The sequence below is a fragment of the Phasianus colchicus genome, chromosome 1, assembly GCF_987193195.1.
Source record: "Phasianus colchicus chromosome 1, bPhaCol1.hap1.1, whole genome shotgun sequence".
NCBI classification, from domain to species: Eukaryota; Metazoa; Chordata; class Aves; order Galliformes; family Phasianidae; genus Phasianus; species Phasianus colchicus.
The window spans coordinates 175245104-175260941 of NC_143436.1; the positions used below are offsets into that span (position 1 = coordinate 175245104).

The 15838-nt window shown below is 41.7% G+C and overlaps 1 protein-coding gene across 10 annotated transcripts in view; it reads left to right on the forward strand.

Moving 5' to 3' along the window:
• STARD13 (StAR related lipid transfer domain containing 13) overlaps positions 1-15838 on the forward strand; it is a 332321-nt gene that overhangs the window by 206443 nt on the left and 110040 nt on the right. The window contains exon 2 of one of the 10 annotated variants that reach the window (XM_090133203.1): positions 3106-3368. The exons of 8 other annotated variants lie outside the window; for them this stretch is intronic. In XM_090133203.1, the coding sequence (XP_089989329.1) occupies positions 3200-3368 (169 nt within the window). In that variant the 5' untranslated portion in view covers positions 3106-3199. Of the gene's footprint in view, positions 1-1613; positions 3369-15838 lie in introns of those variants that run through there. One more of the 10 variants, XM_031615681.2, reaches the window with a different exon arrangement.

Below are 15838 nucleotides of genomic sequence, written 5' to 3' on the forward strand. Positions count from 1 at the left end.
GCCTTCAGAACACCTCAGGGTCAGGATTTCCAACTGGACAGCTCTCTGGTGCAGTGCTTTCTCCATCCCACTTTTCAGCCATGTGGAAGTCACCTGAGCTCTTTTCTTTTAGCCCCAGTTCAGCTGCTGGCAGCCCCGCGTGCTGCAGGGGTGTGGGAAAGCATCTGGAGTACCCCTGGGACTGGTTGAGCTTTCAGTCATACATCTGCATTCAAACATAAAACATTAATACATTTAGGCCCTGAAGTTCTGCTTTTAAATGTTTTGCTCTCCATGACAGGATTCAAAACACAGGAAAGACCTGAAAACCTCATAATAAACACAGCTTTGGGCTCCCCAGATAGGACTCCTCCCAGATCTGATGAGGAATAACCTGCTTTTAATGTCTTAGCAGCTGCACAGGCATCTTTAAACGCAGATATAGGCAAGAAATCATGTAGAATATTCATGTTTTAGCCAAAACCCAGCAATTGAGATTGTCTTCTGCCTGCAAAACTATAGGAGCTTCAGAAATCAGCACATTAACATCAGGTGCTTCATTTTTTTTGTTGTTCTGTGACAAGTTTTCTGGCTTATAACACCAAGTAATTAATGTTAATAACACCTGCACTACACTGGGGCTGGGAAGCAGTGCTGTTCTCATAGCATTTGTGCATTCAATTGAAGAGAAACCATCTCGTTGCCATTTAATTTTAGATGTGCTATAACCAGATAAGTATGAGTAACAATAAAGGGGAAATGGATCTCGGCAGCCAGATCAAGTGACTGATTACTGTGTGAGAACAGCAGATTTAACCCAAGAGCAAGGAACTCCATGTCTGTAGGACATCGTGGAGCTGTCTCATGCATCCCCTCCAGCCTTGGTAAACCGTGCACAGATGCTTTCATCTATTTATGCTTTTATGAGACATGCATTAGCATGAAGTTCAGTGTTCCTCTATTAAATATTCCAGAAGCAGTCTGTAAATTGAAACTGAAATATTCATTAGCTCTCTTATATAAGCCTTAACAGTTTATGCTTCTCTAGTACTTTTTGTCTGAAAGACTGATGTTCCAGAGGTGTTTTCTCATTTCAGTGACATGTTTATGCAGCTTTGAAAATACGTGCTGAGTGACCAGATAGTCACCAAACAAGGAGATGGGGTTGTTTTAAGTGAAATGAGAACTGTGTCTTCCCTCCACTGTTCCCAAACTCAATCACAAGAGCTTTCAAATGAGTGTTCCAAGAGAAGCTAGCTCTTGTTGCTTCTTGTTTTATTTGCCTACTATGTAAGGGCTGGATCGCAGCCAAAGAATTCAGCCCCAGAGGAGGCAGCAGTGCCTGCTACAGCCTTACAGGTCTGACACTGGGGTTTGACCCTTGTGTGTGGGAAGGAGGGAAATTCATAGCCTTGTCTCTTGTTCTGCCCTCTTGAGATGAGAGGTGCTTCTCGGGGCTGCCCTGTATCATGCATGGGAGGAGGCACTGGGTGCATTGCTGTCTGATATCCTAATATAACATATAGCTGGGCTCTTGGGGCTCAGCCCTTGGCGAACTTGTTCCCCAGTCAATGCCATACTCTAGTTCTTGCTTAGGCTTTTTTTTTTTTTTCTTGGCCTGGTTTTTGAAGCATTAAATCCCCATTAAACTGGTTGTGACTTTCTGGAAATATTGCAAGTAACAATGTGGAATCTCATCAGATGACAAAGTCTATGCATTTTCCAGGAAAAAAAGAATCTCTATGAAAATTTAAACAGAGCACTAACTGATGTTAATAATGTTAATAATTGCTTTCCAGCAATAGCATTTCATAAGCAAAATTAGATCAGAGAACTGTAGATTAATCAAATAAGATTTTCCCCACATAATGGCAATGTCTCTTTGGATAAATACTGTGCATATCATTGTCATTCAGGAGTCCCTGGGATATTTGCTCTTTAGAACACAGTAGAGGGGCTGGGTGGGAGCAGTGACCATCCCTCCTCTGTACCAGAGCAACTCTCCTGCCTCTCCAGCTGGCAGCCCCTGCTCCATGGCTCCCAGCAGCAGCCTGCTGGGGATGCCGACCTGCATTCCAATGTGAAGCATGTTGCCTTAAGTTTGAAGTCATCCCCTTGCGTCTCAGAGAGACTCACAGCCACATCTGGAGCTGGAGACAGCAGCTACAGGACTTGCAGGTGGCTGTGAATGGTAATAACTGCTCCTGATGTGAAATCTATGCCCAGGGCTGTGATATGGCTTCTCATCTGCCTGTGGTGCTCATTATGGGCTCCATCCCTGCCACGGGGCACACTGGCAGATCTGTGAGAGATTAGCTGAGTCTGGGTGCTCACTGAGCCAAAACACTGGTAGTCTGACATATGCTGGACATAGTAATAGGGCATTTTTTGTGTTACTCTGTGTATGTTTTTACTGCCATTGACTACCTGTGTGTTGCAAGTTCTGTGGTTGATATGTAGGACTGAATGAAAACAGATGCCCCTCTGTTAAAAAACACTGTTACACCAAGGAGCCAGAATAACCAAGCTTCTCTCCCTCTCCTGCATTTCCTCTCGGTAACACCGATATTTTGGGGTTTGTTTACCAAATCTGAGTGCCTACTGCTATGGGTTTCTGTTGTTTTGCTGTGTTTGTTTGTTTTTTCAGTTGGAAAGGCTTCATTTGTTCCAGTGCTCCTTGTACTGTGTGGTTTAGGGGACTCAGAGAGCCCAGCCCTAAGCTGACTTTTCCTTGGCAAACACTGGTGTGATTTTTATAAAATGAGTAAGGGCATCATTGCAGGAGATGACTCGCCAGCTGTGCGGCACAGAGAAGGAAAAGGTTTTCCACAGCCCTGCATAATAAGGCGTTTTGCAGTCTAAAATAGCTATTCCCAAATGCCTCAAGCCTTTTTAAATTTGTTTCCCGAAGCCACCCTGTGCAGTTCTGCCACGCTTTGCAGTGCAGAAGCCCGCTGTAGCCAGCAGGACGGCGTGGGGCTGTAAGTGCAGGACAGCAAGTCAGCCCAGCACTTCCCTGGGCTGCTCTAAGAGCGATTGGCCCTCGCAGATCATGTGGGAGAATCAGGAATCCTGAGTTGTAGCTTTTGGCACTCCTTTTTCTTATTAAGCGCTTGCTCTTTTCAGCTCCCAAGGGCTTGTTACCTCCCTCCTTTCATTACCCTGATTATAATCTGGAGTAGCCATAGGAAAGCGAAGGACGGATTTTAAAGGAGCGGAGATGTTGAAGCAGGTGCCCAGGACGTCAGGTACAGGCTGCTACTACCTAAACTCAGTGTCACCCGAGAGCCAGGAGATGTACCTGTGGTTTGACCAGACAGCGAGACGCCCTCCCTACAGGACAAGCAGGATTCTTGCACGTCAGCAGCTCCTGACCAAGATCCAGCAAGGTGAGTGAGTGCCTGGCAGGAGCCCTCCCCAGGTCCCCGCTTTCATAACTGAAGGTGTTTTCATGCCTCAGATTTTCCTGCCTCTTTTCCTCTCTCTGCTCTGAACTAATCTGGCTTGGGTCAGAGTTTGAGGTAGTCATTCATAACTAGTTTTTCCTACACTCTGCACATATGTACATAGGCAGACAGAGAGACAAATGCTAATCCCTGTTTAGCTACTTAACTATGCCATCTTTTAATCATAAACTATGAGGGAGTTTTAGGTGCTGAAGTTCAGCTTTTCCAACTGGCACAGCAGTCCCTGGCATCGACACCTCAGCTCTGAAAGCTGCAGGTAAAACCCACCTGCTGTAATGCATGGACAGAATAGCTGATCAGCCAGGTAGAAACATAGCAGGGCAGCTGGGAGAGGAGGTGGGGTAACCCCCTCTGGATATAAGCATATGTAGTTGTCAGAGGATTAGGAAACCTGTCATATGTCCTTAAAAATAATTGCTGACTTGGCTTGCTGTGATTGCTTGTACGTTTATATGGATGGTCATTGCAGGGTATTGATTTTTTCTGAGTATCTACAATGCTGAAGCTAAATGCAGATTGGCCTCCAGACAAATCCTTTGGCCTGAATGTGCAATTTAAATTATCTTCTGAATGTTTAAAGCAAAGATAAAAAAACAAAAGCCAACTAAGCTAGTTTTCCAAATTAAAAAATCATTATGTGGTAGCATCATTTTCAAAGAATGCCATTTTCCAAGGTAGGTGTGATCCAACATATACAGTAGAGTATGCCATGTCTTCACCATCAAAAAAAAAATCCTGAAGATAACGGTTTCTCAGCTACTTTCTTGACAATTCACAAAAGATGGTTGATTCTGCTAACTAGGGACAGCCAGAGAGTTAATATCATTCACTGTCTATATCTGGAAAAATATTAAAGGCATTGGTGTGAGCCTCTGAGCAGCAGCAGTCACATAGAGTGGCTATTTCTGAGTGTTGCTTTCAAGTAACATTGTGTGTAGCTGTGGCTGTCAAACTCTGGCAGAAGTACAAGGATATAGTGATGAAGCCTTTATTGTGTTTATAAAGAAAACAATACGTATTTCTTTGGCCAGCTTTTAAAAAAAGATGAAGAAGATAGTTTCTGTGGTAATTAGGAAAATGCAGTTGTTTGCAGCGCGATCTCAGGAACTGGTCCTGTTTGAAGGATCCTGGTCCTTACTGCAGCTCTAATTTCAGGAAGGATATTATGTCATTCTGTGTACACAGTGTACAGCTGGGATTGAATGGAAAGGAAGAGTAATTTATTTCTCCTCAAATTCATTTGGAATAGCTTTAGGCATGGTATTAGAGCCAACTTAATTTTCAAGAAGCAGCTACTGATGAAGTAGTTCAATGTGCCTCCTCTGCCTGCTGTGCCCTACAGCTTTCTCTCTTGGTCTTACAGGACCAGAGCTGTTCCATAGCACAGGTCTTCTCAAAATCCAGTGCTAGGTGACAGACTGGAAAGGCTGGAGTTGAGATTGTACTTGAAGTATGATGTGCATGTTCTCTAAAAATTAAGTCATTTAAATCAGTCTTGGCTATGTGGTGCAGTGGAGAGGTAGCTGGATCCTGTAGTTAGTAGTGAAGATGAAGGCAGTAAGTACTGCCATGGCTTAAGATGCAGCATGGTGGGACAGAGAGGAATTCCTGAGTTGTAGCTTTTTTGCCTGTCGTTTGTTGTATTATTACTCAACACGTGGTGAATCTGCCTCAACTTTCCATAATGACCTGTACAAAGCTGTAGGAAATTACATGTGAGGGGATCTTATTTACACTTAGTAAATATCTATTGGGAAAGGCTCTTTAGGGATGGGGCCAGGTTCTCTTCAGTGGTGCCCAGAGACAGGGCCGAGGGCAATGGGCACAACTTGGAACACAAGAAGTTCCACCTGAACGCAAGGAAAAAAATATTTACTTTGAGGTTGAAGAGCACTGGAACAGGCTGCCCAGAAACCTGGTGGAGTCTCCTTCTCTGGAGATATTCAAATACCTGCCCAAACACCTCCCTGTGTAACCTACTGTAGGGAACCTCCTGTCGCAGTGGGAGTCGGACTCTGTGATCTCCAGAGGTCCCTTCCAACCCCTACGACTCTGTGATTCTGTGGTTTGTATAGTGCCTTGATGATGAAATCTGTGTTGCAGTTCAGCGTGTACCCACACAAAAGAAAATTATGTATTTCAGATTCTTAAGAATGCACTTCTTTTATTGATAATAAGCTTGAGACAGTCTGCTGTTGGTTGTGCCAGTTCATTAGCAGTAATGATATTGAATGTGCAGATAGGTGCTGATGTGTGTGTATGTGCCCACATGCAGGAATAGACAGGCCTGGTGGAAAATCATATGCAAGGTACACAGTGCCCCAAGGAATGAATAATAATTTTGGTAAAAATAGCTGTGTTAGCAACACTAAAGAAAGCTAAGTCTAACTACTAGAACTCAGCCCCAACCCTCCTATTTACACAGGATCAAATCCAAGATCCAAGACACCAATCCTAGCCAAAGCACTGACAGGCCCCTCACAAGTCCTCCCCGGGTCAGCCTGTCCTGCTTTAGGCCTAAGCACACTGAGGTTACTCCTGGTGAGACTGGCACTATGTGCAGTTCTTCAAGCCTTTGTAAGTCAGTGGAAGAGCTGATGTGTGAGCAGAGCAGGACTGTGATGTGCTCTAAGCCTGTCCTTTCGGAGAACAGTGAGTTTTACAAATTGACAAGTGCAGCTAGTTAGTAGTGTAGTGCCAAGGGCAACTGAGTGGGGATATGTTGAAAACTCAATTGGGAGATGCAACATGAAAACCCAAACCAACTCTCGGTAGCCCCATTCAGTAAAACATGTAAGCCATTCTTCCATCTCCCTGCATTCATATATCACTGCATGCATTTTTTAAGGCCAGATGATGCCATTAAGGGAATGTATTTGAGCCCTGCTACCTTAATTCTTCTGCTAGCACCTCCCCAGTCTAATCACTGTTTGAAGTAGAGTGTATGTTTAGAAAAACATCCAGTCTTCATTTTAATATCGTTGGAACGGTGAGCCTTGCATGCTTAATTGCTTTGCTGGAAAGAGACTTGCCACGTAGTTAAGTGCTAAGCTGCCTTGGGGCTTGTTTGAATACCTGCTCTCTGCTTCTTGTGCATTTCTTGGTTGCTGGATTTCAAACCAGAGGCACCCACAATAGCAAACGCTGAAGTTCTTACATCAGGGATAATTCTCCTTAGTGAAAGGAGTGATTTATAAAGCAATGCACAGGGCAGTCAGAGCTTCCATCGGGGATGTGAACCTGCTTCACTAATGCAGAATGATACCAAGTGTTCTGTGCACTTGTAGCTTTTCTGTCATTAGTGGCATGTGCTATTCTAAATATTGCTATGTTACTCTATTATATTGTGAAATACAGTTCTTGTTTCTTCTTAAAAAAAAAACTTCTGCTGAGAAGACTTTCCTTTGTGTTTTCCTTTGGTGTTTGTTAGAAATAAATGAAATGAATCATTATAGGAATGTTGTTATTTAATCATTCCCAAAAAGAAATCCACCATGAGAGAAATGAAATAAACTAGACTGTTATTTTAGTCAGATCATGCTTTGAAAGTTGTTAATATTTGGTTTGTGTTCACTCTGACTCCGTGAGGTGGAATTATGTGGTGGTCTATGAATGTGAGCAGCAATTATCTGATATTAAATAGGTATTTTCAAAATGTGATCTTGCGATGATTTAATTTCCCTCCTAAGCCTGTTAGTTTCCATGCTGAAGGGGACACATGCCTCAGTGTAAAGGAACAGGGTGTAGCATGCTTGGTCCGAGGTATTTATTCAAACTGTGTGTGTAGTAGCAGTATGAGAATTCATTAATGATTACTCATGCTAGCTTTAAATAAATAAGGTGGTGACTTTCAAGAATTTATTTTACATGAGTCTCAAAGTTGTTATTTCTTTCAGAGTATGTGGCTAAATATAGACTAGAACAGAAAATATGAAGTAGTTGTAAGTGAAAAGCAATGAAGTATTAAGGCCATAATCTGAAAATATTGTATTGAAAGCAGAGGTTGTGCAGCTCAAGTACAGCATAAGTCAAGGTGAAGGAAGCCACGTTGTGCTCCAGCACATCCAGGCATTGCTATTAAAGAAAGTTCTCAGTTTATCTACAGGGGAATTTGTTAGACTGCACTTCTAGTTAAAAAAAAAAAAAAAAAAAAAAGATGAATCTCACTTCTCAGTGAGTAAATTCCTGCCCTCAGTGAGTAATGCTCTGTTATTTGTCTCAGTTCATGTCCACAGGCAAGAGCAGTTTAAGAGGATCTTTTGATGGAACAGTCTCAAAGCATATTATAACTTTTCAAGGCAAACTCTCTGTTCATCACTCAGCAGATGTTTTATACTCTTTTATGTCTTAAGTTCAATTTTGAACTTCTGTGAGTATAGTAACTGTATGTCACCTGTGCTTGTCTGGTTTGAGTAAGCATTAGTAGTACAAACAAACATGCTTTTCCCTATATTTTGTCTGTATTCTTCCTTTTGAACTTCAACATGTTTAACTCTTCTCCTTTCTAAGCATGAGTAGTGTCCAGTTTGTGGAAGATGTTACAGAGGTATATGAGTGAGATCTGTGTTTTAGGTGATTTCAAATTTTATCTGTCAATGAAAACACTCTCAGCAATAGATGGCCCTAATACATTCCTATAGAATACTCATAATGAGAACTTCAAGTCACTACAACATGTGAAAATGTCGTAGGCTGTGTTTAAAAAGTTTTGAGTCACATTCTGGATATGTGTACAGGTAGGGAGCACCTGTCCATCACATGAGATTGGAAGCAGGATATGATTGTGTAATTAAAGACTGTGGTTTTGTTCAAACATACAAAGAGGCCAAAATGTGGTTGTTCAGGCAACCTCAACCATAGTTTTCCACACATTCTGGATGCTGGCCACTTACCTCGACATCTGTTAATTTAACTGTCTGAACCCAAGAAACCAAAAGATGAAGCAAAAAGATTCAACATTATTACAATGATTCGAACCCCCCACTCTGACCTATGGCAGTGACCTTCCTGCCTTTTGAACTCCTGGGGTAACTCAGCAGAAACTATGAGTGAATTGCTCCTCAGAGGTGCAGCAGGAGCAAGTAGAAGGCAGGAAAGGACTTCTCTGGCCTGACCTACCAGGAGAAGCATCCTCTGCTCTGGAGCTGCATTGCAGACTTCAGCTGGGACATGGCCCTCCCCAGTAAGACAAGTGTGTGAGGTGGGTGCATGTTCACAGCCCAGGCAGTACTTGGGGCAGTAGACTTATCTTTGGAATGCTCTTAACTGTGTATGTAAATCTTTTTTCTTTTCACAGTCTCAAACTCCATTAAAAATGGAGGCCTTACACTGCAAAAAACTTCTTCACTATCATCTTTCCTTCCTTAAATGCTCACGTTCCTCAAGTCCTCACCCCAAACTGTAGACAAACTGGAGCTTTTCAATGAAGTTGTAGGATTTCTTCATTTCTTTTCTCTCTGAATTCGTACTCTGAAATGGCTGAAGAACCTGCCCTGAGTCTTTCATACAAAAGGTGTAAACATCCTGAGGGATATTTATAAATTTAAAGTACCCTGAGGTGTGTTTATAAAAATATATTTATAAATAGTAGAGAGAAAGGCTGCAATCCAGCTAATTGAGGTTCTACAACATTATACTTCATAGGAGAAAGTACATTTGAAAATGAAGGTTAGAGAAGCCTTCCCTGGAGCCACTACCTGATGGATAGATTCAAAACTGTTGAATTATACCAAAGTTAGAACAAATTGAAGGTTCATGCACTTTCTGAGGCAGAAATAATCAGCTTAATGCACCGATTACCGGCTAAAATCCTGAGACCTATGGGATACAGGCGATCAAACTGAACTATAGTAATTCTTTCTGGCCTTACCCAGCTAGAAGGCAACTCTGCAGAAGGGGACATAGGGATCCTAAGTTGAACTGGGCCCATCAGTGTGCCCTTGCCACAAAGAAGGATGATGGTATCCTGGGCTGCATTAGGCAGAGTTGCTAACAGGTCAGTGGAGGTGATCCTTGGCCTCTGCTCAGCACTGGTGAGGCCTCACATGGACTGTGGGGTCCTGTTCTGGGCTCCCCAGTACAAGAGGGACCTGGGCATACTGGAGAGGGTCCAGCGAAGGACTGTGAAAATGATGGAGAGCCTGAAGCACCACTTCTGTGAGGGAAGGCTGAGAGAGATGGGGCTCATCCACATGGAGAAGAGGATGCTTGGGGAAGTCTCATCAGTGTCCATGAATACCTTCCTACCTCAGCCATTCTGTGATTCTGTGTGGCACAAATCTACAGCCATAGAGTGGCCAGGCTAGTTGTGCTGACACAAGCAGTTTAAACAGAGGAGGTGTTGGATCATCTTTTGAGCAGGGGGACTTTTGCTCTCAATTTCACCAACGGCTGGATTTCTGCTGAAGTAAAATCTAAATGGAACATTTTTGTTTTGAAATTGCTCATGATGAAATGAGCAGCTGTATGTGCTGCTCTATGTCTCCTGTATTGATGGCTGAGGAGATTTTTAATTTTCAATTTACCCCTGTTGTGTAATTGGAGCCAGTAACGTTAAAAGGCATTTAATCCAATAAATGTAAGATGTATACTCCATAAATGAATCGTTACTGTACTGATAATTTTATATATATATATGTATATATAAATTAGTTTAAATTTAGAAATGATAAGTCACTGGAGTATATGAAATGCTCTAGAATGCAAAAGTAAAATAGAAATTACTCACAGAAATAGATTAATTAAAAATAATCTGAACATAGAACTTCTGTTACTGGGAGGTTCTTATGCCTGTATTTATACATAAAGCCCTGAAAATAAAGTGGAATATTTGTGCCCAGAGCAGTACGTTAATTAAAAAATTCACCAATGTTAAGTTCTAGAAAGATATTATGTTTTTCTTTAGGTAATGTTTACTAATGTGCTTTTTTTTTAATTGGTTTGGTTTGGTTCAACTGCTAACACTATGAAGTTGTTGATAGCATCTTAGCCATAGTCACTGTTTTTATCTTACCTGTATTGTACAGTATTCTCAGGCTTTTAGTTGCACTTAAACAATTAAATGCGCTGTTTCATATCAGACATACTGTGTATTTAGATTAGAGCCTAAGCCACTAATTGAAGGGACTTAAAAGCCAGCTCCCTTGTAATTTGGTTATTAAACAATTGTAGTTTGTTTGTTCCACTTTGTAACGGCTGCTTTCAAAGGCTGAATACTGAAATCTATGGCCTGTATGATCCAGTTGTGCTAGTTGTGTCATTTCGTATTTATTCTTATTAGACAGATAGTTGAATGTGGGCAAGTCAGTAAAACCTCATCTTCGTGCACCAATTACTGGCTAAAATCCTGAGGCCTGTGGGATACAGGAGATCAAACTAAGCTGTGGTAATAGTTCCTCTCTTCTTGTGCATACTTTTTTTTGCTTAAAACACTTTTGAGTTTCCCACCTAAGGTTCAGTTCCGCAGATCAGCTGATCTGACCAGAGCCAGGCTTCACACCACAGCATCCCAGGGGGACAGCAGGCCTGGAGCACCTTGAGCAGGGCGTTCAGAAAACCATGAAGCACAGACAGCATGATTCAGAGAATTTAGGAGCTTAGCTGAAAAGCATGTACATGACTCAGTCTGGAAACATGTTGTGGCTTTTCGCTTCTGATCTATTACTGAGGAGAAGAGAATTCTACTGGGAGAAGAAAATTGCTCCGTAACACTTCAGGTTACTGGGGAGTTGCTAACATCCACCCACAGACAAGCACAAGTTTCTGTCCTTGTGATAAGTTAGGTGAACTCAGAGAAATAACTTAGTTTAAAATATGGACTGTGCAGTATGTCTTAAGTAAATACCATCTGCCAGGTGTGGAAGCTGCCTTGCTGGAACATACCAGACACTTTGCTTTCCACTTGATGTCCTTTGCCAAAGAAGGACTCAGCTCTGCAGTGTACTCAGATGAATCTTTTTCCTTACTAAAGGAGCAAAGTAATAAATCCTAATAATGTCAACTGGTATTGTTTTAATGAGCTAGATATTGCAGGCCTTTGGCAATAATTGTGCTCTCTTTTAACAGGATTGTGGTTGGAGAAAGGTCTGTTTGTTTGAGGAAAGGTTGAAGGATTTGGAAGCAAAATCTGTATATTTGTTGTTGCCTCTCTCTTCAGTCCTAACAGCCTAAAGGATATTCTGACTTTTTCCTCCTTAATGAGTCGCTGGTGTTTCTCACGTTTGTTTATTTTATCAGTTGTGCCATGTTTGTTTATAAATCTCTGTCACTGGCGTAGTAGGGGAGTATGGGAAAAAGCAATAAGTAAATGTGGGATCCTTATTTGAATTCTTGCTCTTATCCTCTTTATTCACTGCCCCACTACCAGCATCCCCCCTTTCTCTCTCAAATCTACCACTTTCCTGTGAGATTTCTCAACTTCCTTCTTGGAGTCACATTTGCAAGAAAATACTACACCTTTTCTTTAAGGAAAGATGTTTTTCTAAAGGCTCCAGTACAACTTTTATTGTTGAATATGTCTGGAAGGTGGGATAACAGTACGGGTTTTCCTCATCTAACACTTCTGTACAGGTAAACTGCTGGTTCTGCAAACCCCCAGCACTTGTGTTTTGTTGTTTTTCCCCCTACATCTCCAGCTGCTATTGTTGCATTCCTTACTATGTGCATCCTTTGGGCTACTTCAGTGTGGATTATCCATGTTTCCCCAAGCTCCTGGCAAGACTCCTTGCCTGTTTTGTCCTTCTTCAGTTAGTGCAACACTGAGCAGGTTTATTGGAGAGTGAACTGGTCCCAGGTAGCACAAACATGAGCCAGGTGATGCTATTTAACAAACAAAAACAGGAATTGGGCTGTCTTTTCTTTAGTGATGTATGTCTGAGAAGGAACCAAAGATTTAAGAAGACCAGAGAAGTCTCTCTGTGAAGATTCAAATCATACAAGCATAGCATTTGCGGAGCTTGTGTGAGAGGCACACAAGTCACTAAAGGGTGAAACTATTAGTTATTTCTAGTCTCAAGCTGGGAAGGGAGTGGGAATCCAGGCAGGACAGGGCTCATACAGCCACACAACGTGGCTCTTTTTCATAATATATTTGTCAAACTCAAATGTTCTGTGGGATGAATCCGAGTTTTGTTTTGTGCCTTTAATTGTATCTGATGGCAGCAGCTGAATATCTAATCATTTTGTAACCTCAAAGATAATGGCTTTCTCTTCCTGCAAACATTTATCTGAGGAGGATAATGTAAAATCCAAAAGTTAACTGCTTGGCACAGATGATGAGACAGTGAGTCCTTGTCTTTTTACTTCCCCTTTATTAATTTTTACAGCTATATTTACGTGTTTTTCCTAGGAATTTTTAAAACTGCCATTCTGTCAGTTTCACTTCATTAAGAGTGGCAGTCTGCCTAAGTCTTCGCCTAAGTTAAAAGGACTTTATTTTCTTTCAAATTTGGCAAGCATTCGTTGGTGTATATCTGGTTTAAAAGTCCCTTCAAAATTAACAGGCTGAGATATTCCAAATATGCCGTCCAAAACCTCTTTATAACTCAAGTTGCTGATTCTGCATTAAAATTGAATGTCCCTTGCCAAAACCAGAGCCACTGCAGCAAAAGCTGCATTTCATAGTACTGCCTGAGCAATGTACCCTGGATCAAATAGTGCTGCTGGTGATGCACAGCCGGCAGTGCAGCCTTTCCTCATTCAGTATCTCACCTTGAAAATGAGAGCTGGCTGTCGTGCTCAGCTCTCATTGCTTTTGAGATGTTCATTCAGCTATCTGAGGCCATTTCAGCTGAGAGCTCTGCCTTTATCCATGCAGGATGGGGCCGTAGTGATGTGCAGGAGGCAGTGGGGTGCCTTCACGCACACCCAGCACACACGAGTCACAGGGTTTCATCTGTTCAGGCCAAGAATGGTCTATTCATGGGCAGCACCAGTTTTCTAAGGAAGAGATTTCCTGTGACATTTTAAATCCCTTTTATGTTGAAGTATTTTTAGTCATTGCTGCTGCCAGTCATGTCCAATGCTTTGTGCCTTTGAATTTCAGCTAAACTGCATAATAAGCGTTTCAGCTCACTGACACATAATGGCAGTGTTATTTGCTGAGAGTCTTATTATCTCAAATGGTCCCTTATGTTATGATCAATTCATTAGTTCTGTTCTCTGAAGTTTAAGAGGCAACAATTGCAGCTGTTAAAGAAAAAAAATATTTCTTTTTTTTTTTTTTGTCAGTAATCCTTATTTTCTCCACTTTCAGGTCCTGAAAGTCTCTTTTAAGACTAACAAAACAGATGATCATAGAATGATAGAACAGTTTGGGCTGGAAAGGACCTTACAGACCATCCAGTTCCAATCCCCTGCTGTGAGCAGGGACACCTCCCACTAGCTCAGGCTGCCCAGGGCCCCATCCAACCTGGCCTTGAGCACCTGCAGGGATGGGGCACCCATCGCTTCTGTGGGCAGCTGTGCCTCACTGCCCTCCGAATAAAGAATTTCTTCCTTAGATCTAATTTAAAATCTACTCTCTTTTAGTTTAAAATCATTACACTTTGTCCTTTCACTGCGGGCCCTGGGAGAAAGTCCCTCTCTTGCTTTCCTGTAGACCCCCCTGTAGGTACTGGAAGACCGCAGAGGTCTCCCTGGAGCCTTTCTCTTGTGCAGGCCGAACAAACCCAGCTCTCTCAGCCTTTCTCATAGGTATCATATTATCAGCCATCAGAGCATCCTAGGATGGATCACTTGTCTTCCTGTTAGTCGAGCTGCACACCAGGACCTCTTGCCACCACTAGCCCATGGACTAGCATGCAGTTTGGTTAGACTGTGATGAAGAAGTTGAGCAACCAGTTTGTACACATATTTGTATAGTTATTTATATAAATTTATACACCTATTTATGCTCCTGAAAATGAGATCTCTGAGGGCAGTAGGCATTTTAAGTCCAAGGATTTAAAGAGTTCACCATTGCTGGAACTTAGATCAACCCAGAACGTTCTCCCCTACCCCAAGCACAGAGTGTACTGCTGAATATCAGGCACAGTAATACAGCATCGTCCTGTCAGCTGTGAAAGATATGAAACAAACACAATTCTGTACTCATTTGCTTGATTTATGTCGAAATTAATACTTGAATAAGTATAAAATTCATTATGTTGGTACATGAAGAGGCCTATTCTGCAATAAGTTCAGTAAAGCTGGAGATAATTCAGGAGTAGAGCTGAGACCTTTCTTTGGCCGGCCTGACAGGTGCTGCATTTTGCCTCATACAGCTGGAATTTCACCCTTCTCCTTTCCTTTATTCTTACAGTTCTCGTCTTCACTTTCTGGTGCTGGTGGACGTACCTTTAGAAAGCTTTGTTCATTAACTCTCTGATAACCTCCAATTAAGACTGCTGGCCAGGGTTGTTCACAGTTTACTTGTCTAGGCTGGCTCTACAAACAGCTAAGTGTGAGATGTGGAAGAAAGAGGGTATAATACCTTATCATAGCTCTGATAAAAATTTTAGAATGTTTTCTGTTTCCTTAACGATAAGGGTATTTTGGACTAATCGTGCCCTGAGATCAGAGGCTTTGCTACAAACCAATTATTTTTTCATAACTAAGCACGCAAGGATTGTTCAAGAAAGCATTCGCTTACTTGACTTTAACCTAATAGTTCTGTGTTAATCAGAAATGATAGACACTTTAAATTGCATTATTTTAGGAGGTCATGGTTTGGACCACTCCTGTAGAACACTTTGGTTAAGATAAATACTGCATTGATCTTGGACTCTAGTTGGGCACAGGACCTACGTTTTGCATGCTGCCGGCAAGTGAGATGATCTTCACTCTCTATGAAGTTACAGAAGAACTGGAGGATAACTGTAGTCTGAAATCCTGGAAACATCCCATCTTAAGGCTTTAATGGGGACCAGTAAAATACTACTGGCATTTTAATTGTAGCTCCTCAAAGCCATTCATTTCCCCTACTGACAGTGCTCCATTTTATCTGCTGACTGATTCTGAGAATGGAACGTTTTTTAAAAAAACACCCTGCTTCCAATAAAGAGTGACTGTAGCTTTAAGAATACAAAGCGAATACAGATAATACCAAATTTGAGGGGTAAGGATGTGAGCATTGCATGTCTATGTTTTGTTGTTCAGCAGAATGATTCTTGTTACCATGCTTTTCTCCTCCTGAACATTTGAATCTGATGTTAATAGCTTTTTGATCCAAACTACTGACATACAGGTCATTTTGTAGAAAATGTATGAAAAACTGAAGTTTTTGAATAATTGTTTTTACATAAACGTTTGGTAGAGATGGTCACAATGCTTTTAAAGTGAATCAGAAGTACTCCCCTCATTTTTAAGAGTACTCCTTGTTGACTATGTAGCAGCTGGAAAACTAGCAAGTTTTA